Source organism: Chrysochloris asiatica, unplaced genomic scaffold (assembly GCF_000296735.1).
Source record: "Chrysochloris asiatica unplaced genomic scaffold, ChrAsi1.0 scaffold00138, whole genome shotgun sequence".
NCBI lineage: Eukaryota > Metazoa > Chordata > Mammalia > Afrosoricida > Chrysochloridae > Chrysochloris > Chrysochloris asiatica.
In genome coordinates, this window is record NW_006408656.1 from 2802887 (window position 1) to 2825073 (window position 22187).

General features: G+C 46.4%; 1 protein-coding gene across 1 annotated transcript in view; it reads right to left on the reverse strand.

The window, feature by feature from the left end:
- Positions 1-342: 342 nt before the first annotated feature.
- Positions 343-22187, reverse strand: part of ESPL1 (extra spindle pole bodies homolog 1 (S. cerevisiae)) — a 26421-nt gene continuing 4576 nt past the window's right edge. The window contains exons 5-30 of the mRNA XM_006869970.1: positions 16410-16546; positions 15034-15227; positions 13156-13395; positions 12789-12933; positions 12539-12677; positions 12200-12339; positions 11655-11789; positions 9885-10007; positions 9262-9433; positions 8526-8654; positions 8254-8410; positions 7646-7755; positions 5817-6802; positions 5092-5422; positions 4752-4931; positions 4173-4386; positions 3878-4068; positions 3224-3351; positions 2960-3082; positions 2039-2194; positions 1761-1937; positions 1554-1658; positions 1245-1360; positions 1003-1086; positions 754-918; positions 343-544 (exon numbers count right to left, since the gene is read on the reverse strand). Coding sequence (XP_006870032.1) covers positions 343-544; positions 754-918; positions 1003-1086; positions 1245-1360; positions 1554-1658; positions 1761-1937; positions 2039-2194; positions 2960-3082; positions 3224-3351; positions 3878-4068; positions 4173-4386; positions 4752-4931; positions 5092-5422; positions 5817-6802; positions 7646-7755; positions 8254-8410; positions 8526-8654; positions 9262-9433; positions 9885-10007; positions 11655-11789; positions 12200-12339; positions 12539-12677; positions 12789-12933; positions 13156-13395; positions 15034-15227; positions 16410-16546 — 4979 coding nt within the window. The remainder of the gene's footprint in view (positions 545-753; positions 919-1002; positions 1087-1244; positions 1361-1553; positions 1659-1760; positions 1938-2038; positions 2195-2959; positions 3083-3223; positions 3352-3877; positions 4069-4172; positions 4387-4751; positions 4932-5091; positions 5423-5816; positions 6803-7645; positions 7756-8253; positions 8411-8525; positions 8655-9261; positions 9434-9884; positions 10008-11654; positions 11790-12199; positions 12340-12538; positions 12678-12788; positions 12934-13155; positions 13396-15033; positions 15228-16409; positions 16547-22187) is intronic.

The following is a 22187-nucleotide window of genomic DNA, read 5'->3' on the forward strand; positions in this document are numbered from 1 at the left end:
GCCTCTATCCCTGCTGAAGAGTATTTTGATGCTCTTCTCCTTCAGCTGTGTCTGCTGAGGCCTAGCCTAGCAGCTCAGTTCTGTGGCTGTCTTTCTTCCCAAGGTTCTCAGACTAGAAGCTGTTCCCACCCACTTAAGTATCACTTAATAGGAGCAGGGTAGTAATGTTGCCTTCAAATGTTCTCAGACAACTTACATATAAAGTTTAAATAACACATCTTTATTTTATATTACAGTTAAAAGGAAATGTTTCATATAAAATAATGGGTAAATCATTTAAAACTGAGTTTGGAGGTAAAACAGTCACATGGCTTCTATCAGAGATATGACAGATCCAATGGGTCACCGGAGAGAGACAGGCAAACCATAGGCTACTGGTGCAGCTCCAATAAGATACTTGAGTCGGGGAGCTTGGCGGGCCTGGTTGACATAATAGAGAAGGGGGGCCCCTGGACCTGCTCCAAGCCAGCCCTGCAGCAGAGCTGACGTGTAGCGGTCAATGTCACGGTCAGTCACATCCCAGAGATTACCCAGAAACAAGGGGCTGGAAAGAGAAGGGAGAAATACAAATTAAGGACTTGAAACAGTACATAAGAAAACATGACTGGGCATGATGGGTGAGGTGAGTAGACAGGACTGAACTAATGAGGAACTCCCTTGGCCCATAGTTACAAGGGTTAAAGCATGTCAGGAAGCTACCATGACAGGAAAGTGAGGCATAAGAGAGGTATGGGTTGGCCCCATGAGACTCACCAGCCAGCCATGATGTACTTGAGCACGATGCCAGCCCCCTCCAGGTTTCCATGCACAGCCAGCGCTGCACTGCTGCAGCCAAACAGCAGGGCCACAGCTCGGCAGCTCAACCGCAGGACAGCTTGCCCATCCAGGAAGCGGGCACCAGCCCCATGTCCTGCATAGCTATGGCAGAAGGGCCTGAGATGAGCCTCGACCTACCAGCACCCAAAGTAAATCTCCTCCCGTCTCCCTGCTCTAAGCACTCACATATATAAGTCATGTTCCGTCAGGGCTGCCTGCACCTGCTCCGGGCTTGGAACCTCCCCAACCACCCCTCTCCAGCCAGCTTCACTGTGGAGGGGGAAAAGCAGGGGTTAAACATAGGAGATGGCATGGCAGGGGTCATGTGGAAAGAGGGCAATGGGGACACTGGGCAAAAGGTGAGCTACAGTATAGGAGATATAGTGTCTCTACCCTTCCCACCCCCTTTTCTTAACCACACCCCCGACCTGCTAAAAGTGCCTCGAAATTGCTGCTCTGTGCTTGACAGGTTATTGTGAGGATTCAAGACGTAGAAGGTACTGTGCGGATCAACACCTTGGCTCAGCACTGACGAAGCCCCAGACTGAGGAGAAGACACTAGCGATCAGGTTCCTGTGGTCTGTCCAGGAGGTCCGAGCTCCAACACACACAAACCAGGCCTCTTCCCACTTGTGACTCATTTCTAAGAGCCAATCAAGTTTCTAGTGCTTCCTGCCTCTGTCTTCCTCCGGGTCTCCCTCAGTCAGTCACCCTCAGTCCCAGCCCCAGAGCCTCACCTCTTTGGCAATAGAGTAGGTGAGTAGGAAGCGGAAGGAGGGTAGACGGGTGAGAGGCAGTGCTCGGAGGCTGGGCATGCTTTCCCATGGCAGCTTCTGCAGGTCCTGGGCAAAAGGCATTCCGAGGTTACTCTCCCCAGCCAGGGAGACATAGCAAGCAGAAGGAATATAGGAATGGGATGTTGTCATCGCCCTCTAGATCCTCACCTTGTCCAGCACCAAGACCAGGTGCCTACTGCTGTCAATAGGCACTGTCAGACCCTGTAGACGTCCTACTGCCTCACTCAAGAGCTCTCGGGCTCTCTCAGGCTGGGCTGGGCATAGTCCGTAAGCCAGGGTCTGAATGTCCTGAGAGGTGAGGGCATTGGCCCCACTGAGCAGAATCTACAGGGGAAGAGTAGTTAGTGGGGGCCATCATCCACTAAGAATTAATTCCTCAGTCCATAGGCTGGCTGCTGCTTCCGCTCTCTGCTTTCTTAACTCACCTTAAGCAGAGTGGGATTGGGGTATTTCCAACCACACTCTTGCAGCAACTCCTGTAAGCGGGAAGCCTCCTGAGCAGGGCCTGGGTCCTCACCAGATGGCAGCAACAGCCCCCGCCAGCAGCCCAGCACATATTTCTCTAGGGATGTGATAAGAACCTGAAGGCAGGACAACAGGATCTTTAGTCAGAGAGGAAGCTTCCCCGTGGGCACCAACATTCAGGAAACCAGGAAATGGGTTCTCTAACATGTATTAGTTGTTTTGTATATATTTCTGCCAACCATGGAAGTCAAGAAACTCGCTAAACATTCATTGGCTGAGACTCTAGGAGATTATAAATAAGACTTCCAACTGTTTGTGGCACCGAGGGTCAGCCTGGCAAGCTGGGAAACTGCTGCTGCTGCTGTTGTTAAGTTCCAACTCATAGTAAATTCCAACTCATAGCAACCCTGTGTAGGATTTCCGAGGAGCAACTGATGGGTTTGAACTGCCAACATGTGGTTCACAGTCCAGTGCTAATCCTACAGTGCAGCACCGGGAGTCCGGGAAACTGATGTTGTTGTTAAGTGTTGCTGTTAAGTGCTGTCGAGTTGATTCTGATCTATATCAACCCTGTAAAGGGTTTCCAAGGAGCAGCTGGTGAGCTTGCACCACTGACCTTGCAGTTCAAACAACTTTGCAGACTGATACTTGTCTTAAGTTCCTTTTCTTCTATGTATCTTTAAATACTTCTTTCCCAACTCCTTCCAGTTTGAGGCTTTGGTTTAAAGTCCTCCTCAAGTAACCTAATTTTTCATTTCTGCCGTCCAGAAGGACTGGAGGTAACTCAGCACTGAACTGGGGCCCAGAAAAGAAGACACCAGCATCCCTTGGGCCATTCCTAGGGTAGGCAGGCCTGCCCCCAGCCACCCTGGGACACACACCTCCATCCTATGGTCCAGTTCAAGCCGCCCCTTCCACCATTCTCGCTTGTCAGTGCAGCTGCTGTTCTCTTTCTGTGCCTTCTGGATATCGTCAAACTCCTTCAGGGCTGAACTCAGAGGAAGCTGTGGAAGGTGGGGTTGTGAGAGCTCTGCTTCTCTGTCATCTCTCTACCCCATACCCACAGAACATGAGCAGCCTGGCCAAAACACTAACCCCCCACCCCCACCCCCGCTCTACTTTGCTCCCTGGCCTAGGACACCTACCTTGCTTTGGGCAGTGGGGATCTGCACAGTGACTGGGGGAGTGTCTTTTTCTAGCCGGGTCAGCAGGAGGATGTTGCCCACAGTTCCAGGCTGGAGGGTGACCAGGGCCAGCACACACACAGTCACCCCTGATAAGGGGATATATCCTGAGTCATTTCAGCTGTGATAAGAAATCCCCTTCCCTGGCTCCTGCAGTAATCCCTTGCCAGCACTCAAGACAATCTACAAAGTCAAGAAGTCTTCCCTGGCCTGTGGCCCAACGTGCTCTCCCTTGCCCTAACAGCTCGCTGTGGACAGAGACCATGTCTTGTACTTCACAGCAACTAACGAAAGAACTTGCACAAAATGAGGCACTCAAGTCATTTGTTAACACATCTCATGTTAAAGCAGGAAGACCCCAAACAGCTGAGCTCATCCACCCCTAAAAAATGATACCATATAAAGTTGAGTTTTAGAAAAAAGATATCTAGATTTAAGATTATGTCTTTTTGGTGAGAGGAACAAAAATGGCTAACAGAGGAAAACATGACATGTCTTTCCAGAAGAATCCTAAATTGATGTTAATGAACTAATGCTTTAAATGCCTCCATACACCCTGTTGGTAAAGAGACACATTAAAGGACAAAAGAGCAAGCCAGAAGCCTGCCACCATACCACTGGGGATCAGAGCCAGACGTTCCTTGAAACTCTCCTTCTCAGGCTGGGGGAAGTGGCCAGAGCCGGACGCTCTGAAGGAAAAGAGGTGCTGGATGCGGGCCAGGGGGACATCTCCAGCCTTCTCCTGGAGGCTCAGGTGCTGCAGCTGCTCTGCCACTTCGAGAGCTCCTCGGTGCTTCTGGGCCTTGCTGCAGGCCACATGGGGAGGGGTGAGCTGCCTGCTCCTTTAAAATCTAGACTCTTCCTCCAATCTGTCCCAACCCGGGTCCCCCTGCTCTTAGCAGACACTCACCTGAGCTGCCTGTGGAGGTGAGTGAGCAGTTGGTGGCGACAGGTGATGGAGACAGACTCAGTGACAAGGAAGGCAGTGGCATAAGGGTCCCGGTGGCCCAGGCACAAGGCCAGCAAACGGCAGAGGTGGGCATAGAGCCCACTAGGAGGACAGTGACTGATCCCACAGAAAGCAAGACTCAGTGAGTCACAGATGGAATCGAGGGTGGAAAGACCTAGAGAGAAGCCAAAAACCGTCTTCTGATGAATCACCTTCTTCCTGATAGGGAATTCCCCAAGGAAGAATGCCTGCCTCCCAAATGAAAAGTAGCAGCTCCCATTTACCAAGGATGGCATGCAACTTCTATGCATTAACTCACTCCATCCTCCCCTAAACCCTGTAGGCTGGTTATTACTTCCATTTTACAAGTAAGGAAATGGAAGCTCAGAGCGGGAAAGTGAGTGACACACAGCTGACAGGTTCAAAGGCTGCCAGATCCAGATTGTTGTCCAAAGGCAGAACCATGGACAGGCAGGAAAGACATTAGGTTCAAGAGACCTAGAAGGATGCTGTCTCCAAACTACCAGTCATCAGATTTACCAATGGCTACAGGGGTCGAGGGGAGCTGGAGCCCAGGGCTGAAGTAACTACTGCGCTCCTTGTCTGGGCACGGGGTGGGAAGCTCCTCCTTGCTGAAATCTCGCCTCAGCACCTCACATTCTCCTATGGTTGCTTCAGGTCCTGGAGCTGGAGAGAACATGACTTTTTCAGAGTCCCCTCCTTCTGCCATCCCCATTTGTTCTCCCTTCTAGGACCTAGTCCCTCAGAGCCAACAAAAGCAATTCTTTATGTTCCACCACTGGCACCAGCCATCTCTTCAGCTTTGATGCCAGGACAGGCACCAAGAAACACACACCTTCTACCACCCTTGATAACGTACCTGTGGCCGAGTCTTCCCCATCAGAGCCCCTGAGGATCTCAAAGCTCATTTCCATCAGGCTGTCAGCCAATTCTTCCTCGGGGATGGTTCTCATGATCTCAGGACCCCTCGCCTCACAAGGTCCTGACACCACCTTCTTGGCTCTCCGGTTCCTGCCACTCAGGCCAGGGTGCTCAAGAGCACCATCTGGGGCAACCACTGCATTAGTCTTCAAGCCCTTCCTAGTCCGACCCCGGCCCCGGGAAGCACAGCTGCGTCTCTTAGGCTCCTTAGAAAAATTTGCTTCAGCTGAGACAGGGTCTTCCAAGTCACTATCATCACTGAAGTTCACCTGAGGTGGTTGGAACAGGGAGAAGACATCTTTAGCAGCAGCACACCTTCTGACAGCAGGTGGCACTGTAGATGTAAGACTTAACCGCCCACATACACTCGCCCACTCTCTATCAGAGGCCATTCCTCTTGGCTGTAGAAGGGAGAGAAGGGAACATAAGAAGGATGAAAAGTGAGAGGAACAGTAGAGTTAAGGAAAGTCCTTCCATGTGAAACAAAAGTAGATTTGGAACAAGGTCTCACAGTGAAACAGGGGTCAGGCAGGTAACAGGAATGATTAAGGTTCCCCCAGGCCCCTACGAATGTAATCCATGGGAATACCTGCTCTGCAGAACTCTCCTCCCTCAGGACCATGCCAACCCAACACACACAGCCTAGCCATAATCCCACTTTACCTTGAGTCGAGTCTGGACCTTCTGTTGTACCCTGGGGGCCTTAGGAACCTCAGGCTTGCTCTTTGTAGAGAAGTCTTCTTCAAACACAGTAAAGGGGATTCGAGGGCCAGCCTGCCTAACCCGGCCCCGGGGCATGGGTGTACAAGGTGGTCCACCTTCCAGACCTTTCAGGGAGGTGTTATGGTAGGGCAGGGTAGCAGAGGTCATCTGTTGGTGCCCTGCTCCCAGATGTTTGTTGTTCCGAGTCTTAGAGATCTCTGAGGCTGGAGGATTCTTTACAACCACTGGTTGCCAGTCCCAAGAGTTTGCAAACAGTTGGGTGGGACAGCATTTGAGGCCAACCAACTTTATAAGGGCTTGCGTCAACAGCAGGCTGGCACGCCAGGGTTCCAGGAAGGGTATCCGCGCTGCCACAAACTTCAACCCTGACTCTAGGACCTTCCCCAGGCTCTTGTCTGATGGCTGGCTCAGACCCTCCAGTGCCAGCTGTGTATATGCTTGAGCCAAAATCTCATCCAAGAAGCTTGGAACAGGGGAGGGAACTAGTCTGTGATTCAGAGAAGTCTGCAGAGCTTGAGCAAGGCGCTTAGAGGCTGCGGGACAACCCTTCAGCACAGCCTGTAGCAGGTCCAGGCCCTGGGTCTGGTGGCCCATAGCCAGCTTCAGCCCTGCTGTGACCAGTGCCCAGCGCAGACAGACTGCTGAGAGGACAGGGCTGGTGCAGAGGGAGCAGTCACAGGTGGGTGAGTGGGACAGGAAGCTAGGGCTGAGCTGGGGCTTGGCTTTCAGGATCGGGGAGGAGACGGTAGACGGTGGTGTGGGACCAGGCTCCTTGGCCACAGTGGCCACCAGCTCCAGAGCCGGGCCTCTTAGGAAGAGCTCCTCCTCTGGGAGCTCTGGAGGGCAGCGGACCCGGGCCTGCCGCTTCCCCTTTTGAGGGTGGACCTTCTTCACAGAGTCGGGGTGCTGGGCTAGCCCACAAAACTCTGAGAACAGAACAAGAATTACAAAACTGGGAGAAATGGTACCAAGCTTCCTGAAGTGCCATCTGTTTAAAAACCAAGTCCTGCTGGGTAAAGTAGAGGGTCAGTGGAAAAGATGTAATGACACAGTGGCCACAATAATGGGCTGAAATATAACATGTGGTCACTAGGAGTCTGAATCACCTTGAAGACACCTAACGACACCAACAACAACATGCTAAATATTAGTATGGATTTTTTTTTTTACATAAAACCCTAACATTTTCTGCCCACATAAACTGCATCAACACACACTTCCATAGTCCACAAAGTCCCACATCTGCAGCCCAGAAGCTGCATGACCTAGGAGGTCCAAGTCTTAATTCTGGATCCTGTCTAGCTAGCCCTGTGATCCTAGCTCAAAACATTGAATGTACTTGGCCAAAAAACAAACAAACCTATGTTTGCATGTGACTTCACAGGGTCTGTATATAAGTCACATACACTAGAGGTAAAACTGGGTCAATTGGAAAAATTTACCACAAATGCCATGTTTTACTCCTGGCGTAAGCCCTTCCAAGAACAGTACATTTTATGTGCTATCCTACACAGCAGCCACTAGTCACATGTGATTAGTATAACCAAGGAGCTGGGATTTTTAATTTTATTGAAATTAAACTTAAAATATCAATACCCAAAATGTCTTGGGCAGCACAAAAAGCTAGAACCAAGTAGGTGGGTTAGTGCTGTTTGGACCCTGGGACCAGAAATAAACCTCTGAGTTCTAAGAGGACCAAACTTTTCAAAGATGTGTTGTAGACATGTGGGACTCCTGCCGACACCAAGCATGGGATCCTGTTTGCTCACCTGTGCATGACTCCATCAAGAACAGAACCTGTTGCAGGTCGGACTGACAGAGGTCCAGGTCACTGCGTGCCAGCTCCAGCTCCCCCTTTAGCACCAGGAACAGGGCACACCTTGTTGGCAGAAGAGATGAGAACCATCAGTGGCATCCTTTGTGTTCCTAGAGGGTCATTCTCCTTGTCCCCTTCTCAAGCAAGGGCCACCATTCTTTCTCAAAAGCTTTCACTCCATAAGCTGATGTAAAGGCTTCTGGGAAAGCCTGCTGCCCTTTTGTCTCATCCCAACTCATCCTCATGCATTAGAGCACAGCTCCCTAAATTGCATTCCTTGGGAAAAAAAGAATCCTGTGGGCACAGATTTAGGGAAACATGGCAAATCAAACCTTTCTGGGGATTTGCAATGCATGTTAGCGTATCATAGTAAATGAGAAGTCCTATAGGAAATAAAAACATCTGACCTTGAGGAACCCAGCAGTTCCTTCTATTTAGCGATCAAAAACATTCTTCTGCCAACCCCTCCAAATAGAACATGTTAATATGTGGAGTAGTTTGGAAACCAAGAGTCTGTGGCCCTCAGGTGCCAGAATTGGATCTCTTCTGCCCAGCACTCACTGGTGTGGTATCTGCAGCTTCATGGTCAGTTTTAGAGCCTCTAAGCAAAAGGCCTTGGCTTCGCTCACACTGCCTAGGAGACCCAGGCGGGAGACCAGCTTCTCTGAGCAGCTCAGCACCTCTGAAAGAACCTGCCATTTTTGTACCAGATTTTCACCTGTAAGCAGGAGAGAGACAACATCGTCACTTCAGTCACGGTTCACAATCTGGGGAGCTAAAACTGCCAATGCCACCACCCATTCCCACAGGACCCTATTCTCCTCCTGACTCACCGTAGTCCAGAAATGGTGTTTCCACAGCCACTTTCTGAACCGAGAGCACATCACTGCCCATCAACAGGAGGATGATGCTTCGCAAAAGCTTATGGGAGTCAATGAGTGCTACCTCAGGTGTCTGCCAGCCTATGGTAGGTAGGGTGGAGAAAAGTAGGGAGATGATAGGGCCAGAACTTCCTCAGCTCATGTGAACCAGCGGACAGCTCAGTAATCTATCTGACAAGGGAGAAGGGGCTGGAAAAATAAGACAGCATCTACCACCTCCAAGTAACAGCCATCAGAGCGCACCACCACTCTTCTGCACCAATGGCTGCCCAATCACAGAACTTTTTCTCCCTGAGCTCACGTGGAGTCTCAGAATCCTTCTTAGTACAGCAATCCAAGAAGTCTGCCCCGAATTAATTAAGTCCACTGATGAATGACAACCTATTTCCCAGACATCCCAGGCCTATTCTGTGCAGGTTTTAGGTAGGCTAGTCTATCATACAGCAGGGAGCTCTGGTAGCATAGTGGTTACTATTTGGGCTGCAAACCACAAGGTCAGCAGTTCGAAACTACCAGCTGTTCTGTGGGAGAAAGATGAGGCGTTCTACTCCTGTAAAGATTTACAGCCTCGGAGTCAGAACCAACTGCATGGCACCCAGCCACCACCAGTCCATATAGCTAGTCCATATAGCTAGACAGTAGAGATGAGGGCAGAGAACAGATAGGACAAAACAATACCCATTGTCACCTTGGGCACACAGCTGCTCCCCTAAGGAGAGAGGGAGACTGGTGGAGGAGAGGCTAAGGTACACTGCCACCAACTGCAGTGCCTGGACACGCAGCAAGTACCAAGCCTTAGATGACTTCTGGAGGGCAGGATCCCGAAGCACAGACAGCAGCAGAGAAACACCCTCAGTCACCTGGGAGAACAGTAGTGGAGTCAGACAAGTATTTCAAAGGCTTGTGATGTCCTTGGGGATCATCTAACCTTGCTTTTGAGAATTACAAAAGCTGTAGCGAATACTAGAGTCTAGTATTCTCTAGACAGGGTTCAAAACTTGACCAAGATTTTTTTGAGAAAACTCAGGTCTTTTGGATTCCAATGGATTTCTAGTCTGGGGCCCCAGTTCCTTCCCAGAATGACTACCATGCCAGTTTCTGGTCAGAAGACAGACTATGCTCCTGAGGAAACAGAAAAAGATGACAAAAGAATATCTCTACTAGAGGAGGACTAATGAAGAACAACTAGAAAATATTATTACTGCTTTCCAACAACAGGAAAATTACTAGCTCCAGGGAAATTGCAGAAGCCAGAAAATTCCAAGATACTTCTGTTCCCAGGACCCTATAGGAATGAATAAAGAGAAATACCTTCTGGGTAGTACAGTAGAGTTTACTTCGAAGTAGATCACAGGTCATGGCAAGGAGCAAGTATGTGTCAGACGTATGATCATCGAGAAGCTTCAAGCTTGATTCTGCTTCTGTCAGGAATAACTGAGGAAACAGTCAGAGGCTGAAAGAACAGCACACTGCCGAGGAGAGGCAGCCAGTCATACTTTTTTTTTTTTTTAATGTTTTATTGTGAATTATGTGATAGTTTACATGGGAGAACATTAGTTTTACATTCATCCTATCATATATCGTTTCACTGCTATGGTTACAATCCCCTCCATGCATCATCAACCAACCACAGCGTATATACTACAAGCCTGCCCCTCACCCCCCCAGCAGCACACAGCCCCTCTCCCTCTCTGGGTCTAAAGTCTGCTGCTCCATGGCTCCAAGTCCTTGTCTCTGCCTCCATCTCAGGCATCACTGCTTCTCTGGGTAGGGTCCCACTCTCCGCTCTTCTCCCTTGATGGTCCTAGGGACCTCCGCTCCTAGACTGAAAAGTTAATCACTCCCCTCCTTTTGCTACAAAATGTCTACCTTTACATTTCCAACCCTCACAATCAGTCCTGATAACAATTACTCACTATTGTATCACAAAGAGACCTATCCGCATTTCATTTCATCAGCCCCGCCTAGACAGATTGGATACTGTTCAGTGGAGATTTTACCTTCCTCCCCACCCTCTGGATATAGGTTCCCTCTTGAAAGCTTGTAGTAAGCCAGTCACTTCTTGCCTTTGTAGGCCCCCATTTTGGGTAGCCCATGTGCACGTTGCCCATCCCTATCTACTCTGTGTATGGAGAGGGTGGGAATGATCATTGCTGTAAAGATTTGTTCCCTCTTTTGAGCTATTGCATCCATAGATGAAGGTCAAGTTCATTAAATTATATCAGATTACAATTTTTTCCTCTTTCTTCTTTTAGTTGAGCTCTGATCATCCAGTCATTGAAGCCAGGTCAAGTGGGTATTATCTGCAAGTGTGGGTGTTCTTATGCATATGCCCTCTCTTCTTATCAGCTGAATGCTTCACTCTCCACTCTAGTCCTCTGTGGCTATGTCACTGACTCTGGGCCCAAAAGTCCCCAGATCTTGCTACACTGCTGGCCAATCAGGTCTCCACCTGGATTCACAGGGGTCTGTTGAACATGGTAGGGCTTAGCCTGCAAGCTTCATTGCTGTTTTTCCCTCACTTCCCCTTATCGGTGACCAACATGGTTACCAATCAAAGCGTGTATTCCCATTGAGTCTTAATCTTGGAAGGGGGTTTGCTCTGATGGGACCCAGCCAGTCATACTCTTTACATGTTACATTTTAAAGCATTCACAAGTAAAATCCTGAACATGTACACTGAAATATTAAGCTATTTCAAATACTGCAATTGATCTAGGAATTATTCACTCACTTGAATGTTCATTTAACACCTTTGGATTAATTAGCTACTGTGCTAGAAAGACAAAGCTGAATCAAGAGTAAACAGGCCCAGTCTCCTAATAGCTTATAATGCAGTGGGGAAGCAGGCAGGTGTAGTATTATTATAATGCTACAAATGCTCTCTAGTGGTTTGGTGGGTGGTAGGGAGAGAAGAGACAGGGAAAGTGACTGGTTCTGCCCTTGAAAGAAAGGATGCTTTAGAGAGGAGAGACAATTGAGTTAGGCCTTGAAAAATGGGGGAAAGGAAAAGGGTATGTTTCGAAGATGGGCCCATAAGGCTCCCCTGCAGCCTCCATGCCAGACTGGCCAGTCACTCACCTGGGCATAGCTGGGACAGCCAAGCGACAGGAGAAGCTGGGTGATATGGCAGGAGGAGCCAGCGGCCTTGGCAGGGTCCTCTAGTCTCTTGGAGGCAGTCCGTAGAAGCAGGAAGACCTCCAGAGCCTGTAGGGGCTGGTCAGCCAGAAGCAGCGGTTTTTCCCCAATCCTGCTCACACCTCCATTTCTACTGTCTGTCCCCCAGGCCCTGAACACAACAACATGGCTACACAGACAAAGCAAGCATCAGCCACCCTGACCCTCTTCTGTTTTAAAACCTAGATGCCAATCATCATCAATAGCCAGGATTTACCGAGTACTTCGTATGTGCCAGGCACTGTGCCAACAGGCTTACATCTCCTAGTCCTCAGAGCAATGCTAATCCAGATTTTATAATGAGGAAACCAAGATTCCCATAAGTTAGGTTGCTTGTTCAAGTTCATAAATTAGGTTTCTGATAGAGCCAAGACTCAAATCTAGGGCTGAGGCAGCTTCCCAGGCCCCTGGTGCTAGAAGTAGTCTAGAAGTATGACCCCCTTCATTACCTTCGCCAGCAGCTGATAGAGTGTTGCTAGGATCTGCAGTGAGGCTGCTGTCTGCTGGAGACACCGCACAGCAGGGGCTTGCCCCCTTGTCAGCACCTTCTTCCACAGGACCAGGGCCTGGTCCAGGCATTTGGACCGAGCTGTAAGTCAGAAGAATGGGATCAGTCTTCCTCAGAATGGGCCAACTGGGGAAAACTCACCTTTCTCCATATCATCCTCTGCCTTTTGCGCCAACCCGCACCACCCTCCCTAAGGCAAGCCTCTCCACACTGTTTTGCTTAGGAAGCCATGGGGGGGGGGGCCCTCCCATCCCACCACAGATGACCTTACTACCCTCACCAGCATCTGCAGCCAGATTGAAGGCAATGTTACTGTACAGGAAACGGTCTTCCTGGAGTCTATCTTCATAGTTCAGGTCATTGACTTCAAATTCTTCCAGGTTACACGGGGCCTGGGCTCTTCGATCTCGCTCAATACCCTGGAAGGGACCATCATCAGGGTAAGAAATGGGGTGCTCCCAGTTTCCTGAGGCCCAGCTCTGCCTCATGGCAGAATGCTCACTTCCTGGCCCCATGGCAGCCATGCTCACTTCCTGCATTTTGGCCTCCAAGGTACAGATGTAGAGCCACAGCAGGGCCTGGGCTTTATCATCCAGAAGCTGATCTTCGGCCTGGCTCTCGGGCCTCACAGATTCCAGAAGCTGCAGTGCTTCCCGGATAGCATCAAGGGCAGAGCTGCAGGAAAGAACACACTGAAGCTCGCCCCACTATGAACACCTGCCACGGTGTCCTGGGAAGGGCCTTATGCAGAACAGCTGGTCTTACCCTTTGATTGAGCTCCCATGCCCCCAAAATGAAGGGAACACTTAGGAATGTACAGAAAGAAACCAGGTACAAAAGGGGAAAGAGGGCTTGGGGCAAGGAACAATAGTGGCCTCCCCAGCTATTCCTGCTCACCAGTCGGTCTGCTGGGCAAAGTCATGATAGCAGAGCACCTGAGCCAATTCCACCAGGTGGGTGGCTCGTGCCCAAGTCCCGGTGGGTGTATCCTCAGGACTCAGCTCCAACAGGTCACAGATGACATTGAACCGTTCCTGCCCAGTGTCAGCCCGTACCGCCTTGTAGGCCCGCAGCTCCTCTCTGAGCAGAAAGCCCAGAGTGTCCAGGTCCCAGCCACTCAAGCTGTCACGCAACGTCCTGCAAGAGGGGAGGCTCATCAATAGGCGAAGCCCATGGAAACACTCTCCCCAGGAGTGTGGCCCCCAGCCTTGGCTTGCTGAGAGCTCCGTGAGTTTCCAGGAGTCCCTCTGTGTAATACAATGCAGTAGGCTTCCAGTAGGAATCCTATCCAAACCCCCTCCCTCCCCAGTCTCTAAAAACCCTATGTGATCTAGCCTATCAACCTTGACTACCTTATTCCACACTGCTCTCCACCCTATGCCGTTTCACTGCCATCCAGCTAGGCTGACTTTCGTAAACATGGCATGCTTGTATTCCCTCTGCCTGGACTTTCCTTCCCTGATATTAAATATTAAAATGGTGGATTGCTCCATATCATCAGGACACATCTCACACATCACTTTTTCAAAAAGACCTTTCATATATATAAATATATATATATATATATATATCCCACAAATCTATGAGTTTAAAAGAGAGTATTTATTTGTACATGGGTATTTACCTCTCTTGAAAACACAACTATGAATGTATGTGATGGAGCATACAGGGGGCAAAATGAACACTTCTTAGATATTATCAAACATCAGGCAACATGGGGCTGGGAGCTCAGGACCACAGTCTCAGGAGACGCCACTGGCATAACATGGTCCACAAAAACAATGTTCTACATCCTACTTTGGTGAGTAGCATCTGGGATCTTAAAAGCTCACGAGCAGCCACCTAAGGTGCTGAAGAAGAGTGATGAGAATTGAAGAGGCTTAGAAACAATCAGTCCAGTGACCTAATGGAACATGTGAACATCAGTCTCCACGACTCTGAGACCAGAAGAACTAGATGGTGCGTGGTTACCTCTATTAACTTTTCTGAAAGGTATTGCATTAGAAAGTCCCAGATAAAGCATCAGAATATGCATTACAATACTCAAAATTATTAAATAAAATGAAAAACAGACTGCGCTTATTGGTCAGAAAGAGACTGGAGGAACCTGAGACAATGGACCTCAGCTACCCCTCAGGTCTGGAAAGGAACTCACCCTCTCGGCCCAACTTTCAGCCAAACAATAAATAGGCATACAAGGGGGACAACAACACGAGTACGGTATGTTCACCATGGTCAATCATTCAAAATCAAAAGGACAACATTATACTAAAGACAAAGTTGAGAAGGGATGGGAAGGAGGGTGGAATGCAAACAGAAACTACAGGGAGGAAGTGGGATAACTGTTGTTGCATGGAGGGCATTGCAATCATTGAGATGAAACAAAGTGTATGATTTGTTGAATATTAAAGCTGATGATCTGGTCTATAAACCTTCACTTAAAAAAAATGGTTTTTTGTTCTATAGCACAAAGACATATAGTATCTTATTTCTATGTTTACAGAAAACTTGTTTATATAGAACTTGTTTTGTTAATGTCTCCCCAAGTCACAAAATAAACTTCATGAAGGCAAGAGCACTGTCTGAATCTCCAGCCTATCACCAGTACCAGTATCCAGCATGCTGGCTGGCACAGACCCGGCACCTGTGTGCATAACTGAGGAACGAAGCAATCAGTGCCTTTTGCAGACATAAGGATGGGAGGACATGATCGTGGATACATAAAACCAAACTATCCAAAGGAAAATGTGGTTGTGTCCCTTCCCACAGACTCACTTCAGCTGTATCTCCTTGTCTCCAGCCCTGGCCGCATCCATCTTGACCCGAACCCAGAAGTTGACTGGTTCAGTCATGTGTTTGGTGCCACAGGGGCGCAGGGCTGCCAGCCACAAAGTCACCATATTGCAGCCCTGGGCCTGCTTACCCAGTTTCTTCAAACTCTCCACATGCAGCCGGAAGCACCTATGCAACTAGAAAATGGGAACAAGAGGAGCCAACAAATTTGTACAGTGTGAGTACTTATATACACAGACACACACAGAGACACACATAGCGGAGGGTAGGCTGTGGTTCTCCTGTTTTCAACCCCATAACCAGGCCCAAGGCAGGAGATTAGCTAATTAAGAACTAAATACCCTGGGAATTCTCAATTTCAGAAATTTTCATCTACCTCATGCCCGTAATTCCCTTTTTGTTTGCACTCCTAAAAATCTATTCCTGCTCCTGTAATCTACTTCTCAGCAATGGCACCTCCTCCTGAGTCAGAAATGCAAGCCATCTTTGGCTTTTCCTCCTCCCTCCCTCAAGTCAGTCACTACCAAGTTAATCCTTAAGTTCTTATACACATCCACATCTTTCCATCCCTAGAACAGCTGCTTCACACCCACCCTTTCCTGCTAAGGTTCCTGTAACAGCCTGGTGGCCCTACTGCCACTCTTGTCCCTCGTACTACGTTCTCCATGGTGATGACCAGGAAATCTGGTCTAATGCCACACCGCCGTGTAAATTACTTAGAGATTATCACTAAACTCAGGAATGACACCCTACCAATCCATGATTTCCTGGGTAATCTTATTGAAGACAGTGATTCTCACCCTGACTTCAAGAAGGACCACCTGGGGAACCTTTTAAAGCTTCACAAGCCTGGGGTCCAACACCAGAGATTCTGATGCAATTGGTCTAAAGCAAACCTTAATTTTTTCTACATTTATTCCAGAGATTCTAACGTGCCTGGCGGCCAGGTTGAGAACCACTGACTTAGGACAAGTGAGTCAATTAAAGAAAAGTATTAAGTCAGTAAAAGAGCTCTGGTAGCGTATAGATTACAAGTCAGGCTGCTAACCTCAAGGTCAGCAGTTCAAAACTACCAGCCGTTCTGAGGGAGAAAGAGGAGGCTTTCAGGTCCCATAAAGATTTACAACCTTGGAAACCCTATGCAGGGTCGTTATGAGTTGGAACCAATTCCATGGCACACAACCACCACCACCATTAAGTCAGTAACAAATAACAGTACAGATGAGGTTTGGGAAATATACTGTACCAGATACTGATGCCAACAGCCAGCTCCTGACGAGGTCCTCTCCTGCTACTCAAGCCCCCTATCCCCCCAACCCATACCTCCCTCCTTTCCTGTCCTTCTCATTCCCTCCTACCTTCTCAGGTGGCACCTCAGGATAGGTGTTTGGCTTAGCCAAGCCCAAGTGCTGACAGAAGGGATCAGAGATGGCACAGGCCTCAGCATAGAGCTTGTGACTATAGAAGTTGTAAGCCAAGTTACTGGTATATGAGGCTGTAGGTAAGAGAAAGATCAGTCAGAAAGGCAATAAGAGAGAGGCTCAATTAGGGGCTGGCTCATCAGCTTCTAGATCACAGGAACCCCAACTGCTACAGAATGAGGAAGGAGCAGCTCGGCCATGTCCTCCATTCCATTAAGACATGCCCACACCACCAGCCCCTCTACATGATGTGAGACCTCATTCCTAAATATGGCTCGTCTCTCCTCACATGCGTAATTTAGCACAACAGTAGCAGTTGAGTCAGCTTGGACTCAAGGTGATCCTGTGTGTGTCTGAGTAGAAAGAACTGTGCTCTACAGGGTTTTCAATAGCTGATTTTGCAGAAGTAGCTCTCCAGGCCTTTCTTCTGAGGTGTCTCTATGTAAACTTGAATCCCCAACCTTTTAGCTAACAACCACGTGCATTAACTATGTACACCACCCAGAATCAATCTCTGCCTGATGCCCTGGAAGCATTTTAAGGGAAACACTCTGGCCTATCTCTTAGTTCCCTCTCCCTCACTCAAAATGAAGCCACACAGACCTCTTTGCTATTCTCTGAACACTGCAGACATTCTCCTGCCTCAGGGCCTTGTCACTGGCTGTCTCTGCCTCCAGGGATGTTCTTTCCCAGGTATTTACATGGCTAGTTTCCTCACATCCTTCAAATCTTGGCTAATGTCACCCTCTCAGTGAGGCCTACCCTAATAACCCTTTTAAAAACAGTAACCTGAACTCTTACTCTTAATCCCCTTCTTATCCTGCTCCATTTTCCTTTTTCCTGTATTTTCTATTGCTTTCTAGCATGCCAAGAGTACACTTGTTTACTGAATTAGTTTAGTATCTTTCTCCTCCAACTAGAATGTGACTCCATGGGGATAGGAATCTTTGTTGCGTTCACTGACACATCCTAAACACTCAGAAAAGGGCTTGACACATTAATAGGTACTCAATAAATAGACAGATGGATGAAAATAAAGTCTGTTCAATCTGCTGTGAAAGGTATGCTCATACTAACATTATTTGTGACACCTGATGAAATTTTCATCTTTCTAGCTTGGTTTAACCACATAGAATACGAAAATTTCTCCAGAAACTTCCAATGACAGAACTCACTGGATCACATGCATTAAGCTGAAGAGTCATGCTTTTTATATAATGAGGAGAAATCTACTATGAAGTATTATTGTAAAGTGACACTGAGTCAGTTCTGACTCATAGCAACTCTGTGTAGGGTTTCCAAGGAGTAGATAGTGAGTTTGAAACACTGACCTTGCAGTTCAAATAGACCTTGCACTCTGTCTGGTGCATTATCTCACAGCACTATACCAATAGGCAAAAATGCTGTTAAAATAGTAGTAAGTGTTTAGTTGGATGGGAGAACTGTGACTGGAAGAATGAACAGGTTTTCTAGGGTTCAAACTAAGCACTTGACTTAGAAATTGGTTACAATTAGACTAAGTTTAGGAAAACCCATCAAGCTATACATTTATGATCTATGTATTTTTCTCTATATATATTTTTAATAAAAAAGGACAGAGAGACTTCTGGCAAGATAGCAGACTAGGCAAATGTACTACACAGACCCTCTACAACAAAGACTGTTGTTAAGTGCAGTCCAGTGGATTCTGACCCGTAGTGACCCAACCCTGTACAAGGTTTCCAAGGAGCAGCTGGTGAGCTTGATCCATGTGTGGATCAAACCAACTTTGCAGTACAGCATATTAACCCACAATGCCACACCAGGACGCCACATAAAGATACGAGCGACCGAATGAAACACAGATGAAAATTCAGGCATATTGACTTCAGAGGAAAGTTTAGAAGAGTAGTTTGAATGCTTGCTGGGAATAGAAGTTGAGCAGAGACAAGTGAGACAGGGACACTGTTGAATGGTGAACAGCTTTGGCAACAGATGATGGCCTGGCAGAGCAGATTCACACAGGCAACAGGAAAAGTGCAATTCATTTTTATTCCCCCATGATAGCTAGAGGGCTGGCCAGCTCCCATCCTCATCTATCCCCAGCACAAACTCTGCTCTCTGGGACCTCAGAGCCATGTGACTGGGAGCCACGCCAGTAGATTCAAAGCAATGGAAGCCTGAATTAGTGAACTTGAAGATAAATCTCTCAATACTAGTATGCTAGAAGAACAATCACAAAAAAGAAAGAAAAATTCTGAAAAAAGCCTAAGAGTTATGTGGGATACCATGAAGAGGAACAACTTACAGGTAATTGGAATTCCAGAGCAGGAAGAGACAATAAAAATCAGAGAAAACTGTCAAAAGAGTTGTTGGAAGAAATCTTGCCTAACATCATAAAAGACAAGAAGACTGCCTGTGTGAATCTGCTCTGCCAGGCCACCATCTGTTGCCAAAACTGCTCACCATTCAAGCTGAACAAACTCCAAACAAGAGAGATCCCAAAAGAAAATCAAGACTTATCATAATCACTTTCCAAAACCAAAGACAAAGAAAGAATTCTGAGACAGCTCAGGAAAAACGGTTACCTATAAAGGAGAACCAATAAGACTAAGCTCTGGTATCTCAGCAGAAACCATGTAGGCAAAGAAGACAACATATACAAAACTCTGAAAGAAAAAAACTGCTAAGCAAGAATCAAAAATCATATACTCAACAAAGCTGTCCCTCAAATATGATGGCAAAATTAGGACATTTCCTGGTAATGTCCTGAAGGAATTTGTAATGACCAAACCAACTTTATAAAAACTTCTAAAGGGTGTTTTTTGGACTGATAACCAACAACAGTAGACAATAACCTGAGATTACTATTCACGACAATACCACCCAGAACTCAATCCATACAAGTATTTAACATAAAACAAACCTTCAGTACTGAAAATAGGGAATCAGAGATACCAATTTATAATAAAGTCAACACAAAGCAAAGAGGGAATACTGTAGATACAGAACTTCCAAATGACAAGTCAAGATTTCAAAATGAAACAGACTATCTTATATAAGGAAAAAATAATTTACAAAATAACCTGTAATTTATCCTGAAAATTAATACACCTGTACTTCAAAATTTTAAATATTTAGTAAACATTAACAAAACAGAAATGAAAATGAAAAGAAAACCTACAAACAAAATGAACTTAGAGTAAAAAATTGTGTGGAACAAAGAAACCAACAATAATACCAAAAAAAAAAAAAAAAAAAAAAAAAACAAAAAAAAAAAAAAAAAAAAAAAAAAAAAAAAACCCGACAGCAATCAATTCATACCTATCGAGAATTATGCTGATTATAAGTGAATTCAATGCACCGGTCAAGAAACAGAGCAGAATGGATAAGAAAACAGGATCCTTCAATATGTTGTTTACAAGAGACACATCAAAAAGATGCAGCCATCCTAAATGTCTATCAACAGAAAAATGGTTAATCAAACTTTAATATTTAATACTATGCAATGCTGAAGAATAACAATGAATCTGCAAAACACCTCACAACATGGATGAACCGGGAGGACATTATACTGAGTGAAAATAGTCAATCACAAAAAGACAAATATTGTTGAGATCAGCATTGTAAAAAGTTAAGTTTTTTTTAACAAAAGAAACCGGCTATGATGGTTATGGGGGAGGGGGTGCGAAAATTATTCACAGGCTAGAGGGTAGATACATGCTAACATGGGTGATAGGGCAGGGAATATACAACAAGAGGGAGGTTAGAAGAAAGATGAAGGTAGCAAGAAACACAGAGCAGAACATGATAGAGTAAACAGAGATAAAAACTGAGGGAACTAAATCACTGTAAAGAAGCAAAGTATATTATTTACTGAATGTAAAACTCATGATCTGCTAAAAGTTTAAAAAAAAAAAAGATGGACAGAAACATGTATGTGTGTTGGACATATATACAATATCTCCCAAAGGATAAAAAAAATTGGTATTATTAATTGCCTCTGGAGAAGAACTTGGGAGGCAAAGAATTTAAGATGGGAGAGGAACTTTGCACTATGAATGTGAACTCTGAACTAATGAATGGTCTACCTGGTTTAAAAACAAACAATTATAAATGTTCTTTAAATTAGAAAGTGGAGTCCTGGTGTGGTGCCATAGGATAAGCATTCAACTGCAAGGTCGGTTTGAACTACAACATCAGCAGTTCACTCATCAGCTATTCCTCGGAAACCCTATATAGGGTCGCTATGAGTCAGCATCAACAAAACAGTACTTAACAACAACATATCGAAAAGTCAGAAAGTTGTATATTAAGAATAAATGTTTTCAACAATGAGATATCATCTCACACCAGCAAGATCAAAAAAGTAGAGGACAATAAATGCTGGCGAGGATGCGGAGAGATTGGGACACTCCTGCATTGCTGGTGGGATTGCAAAAGCAGTCCAGCCACTCTGGAAAGCAATATGGTGCTTCCTCAGAAGGTTGGAAATAGAAATACCTTATGATCCAGCAACTCCTTTACTTGGTATTTTCCCACAAGAAATACGAGCCATAATACAAGTAGATATATGCACACCAATGTTCACAGCAGCACTATTTACAATAGCAAAAAGATGGAGAGAGCCTGAGTGCCCATCAACTGAAGAATGGATAAACAAACTGTGGTACATACACACCATGGAATATTATGCTACCTTGAATAACAACAAGGAAGCTCGCAAGCCACCATATAACATGGATGAAACTTAAGGACATTATACTGAGTGAAATTAGTCAGTCACAAAAGGAGAAATACTGCATAGGACCACTACTGCAAAAGACTAAGAAAAAGAACCCATACAAAAAGGGGGGAGGGGGCAAATTCTTTGCTGGGTACTGTGGCACTGTGGGTTAATGCGCCAGACTGCAAAGCCGTTTGAACTGCAAGGTCGGCGGTTCAAGCTCACCAGCTGCTCTTTGGAAACCCTATACAGGGTTGCTATGGGTTGGAATCGACTCTACGGCACTTAACAACAACAACAGTGTTGTTAATGGGAGACCTGGTGTGGCACTGTGGGTTAATATGCTAGACTGCAAAGTCAATTTGAACCGCAAGGTTGGTGGTTCAATCTCACCAGCTGCTCCTCAGAAACCCTATACAGGGTTTTTGTGGGTTGGAACCGACTTGATGGCACTTAACAACATGAGGATACTGAGGCCAGGAGTAGGGGCAATTATGTTAACAAGACAGGATGACACAATCTATAGGGTTAAGTTGTATTTTGAGATTATCTCTTTTGAGATATAAAAGTTATTAAACAAGAGAACAGAGTTTGGAGGAACCTAGTTCCACCAAAAAGGAAGAGCTGGGAGTGGACCAAGGTCACGGTAATGCCAAACTCTTGGACCCAGGGGAAGATAGATGACAAAAGAGACAGAAAGCTTTCCTCTAGAGCCAGTGCCCCAAATTTGGACTTGGGGCAGCCTACACTGTGAGAGAATCTGCTTGTTAAAGCCCCTCACATGTGGTATTTGTGACCGCTACATTAGAAAACTAAGGGAAGTGGGAATGCTATTTTCCCATTTTGCAGGGGAGGTAAATGAGGCTCAGAGGAAGTTCCTTTTACTCCCAAATATCTGGTAAGGCACAGATGTTCCTTTATTAAAACACAGAAGAAGATATATATCTTTATGATAATTACAGTATTACTGGTGTGGTGCTGTAGGATAAGAACTGGACTGTTAACTACAA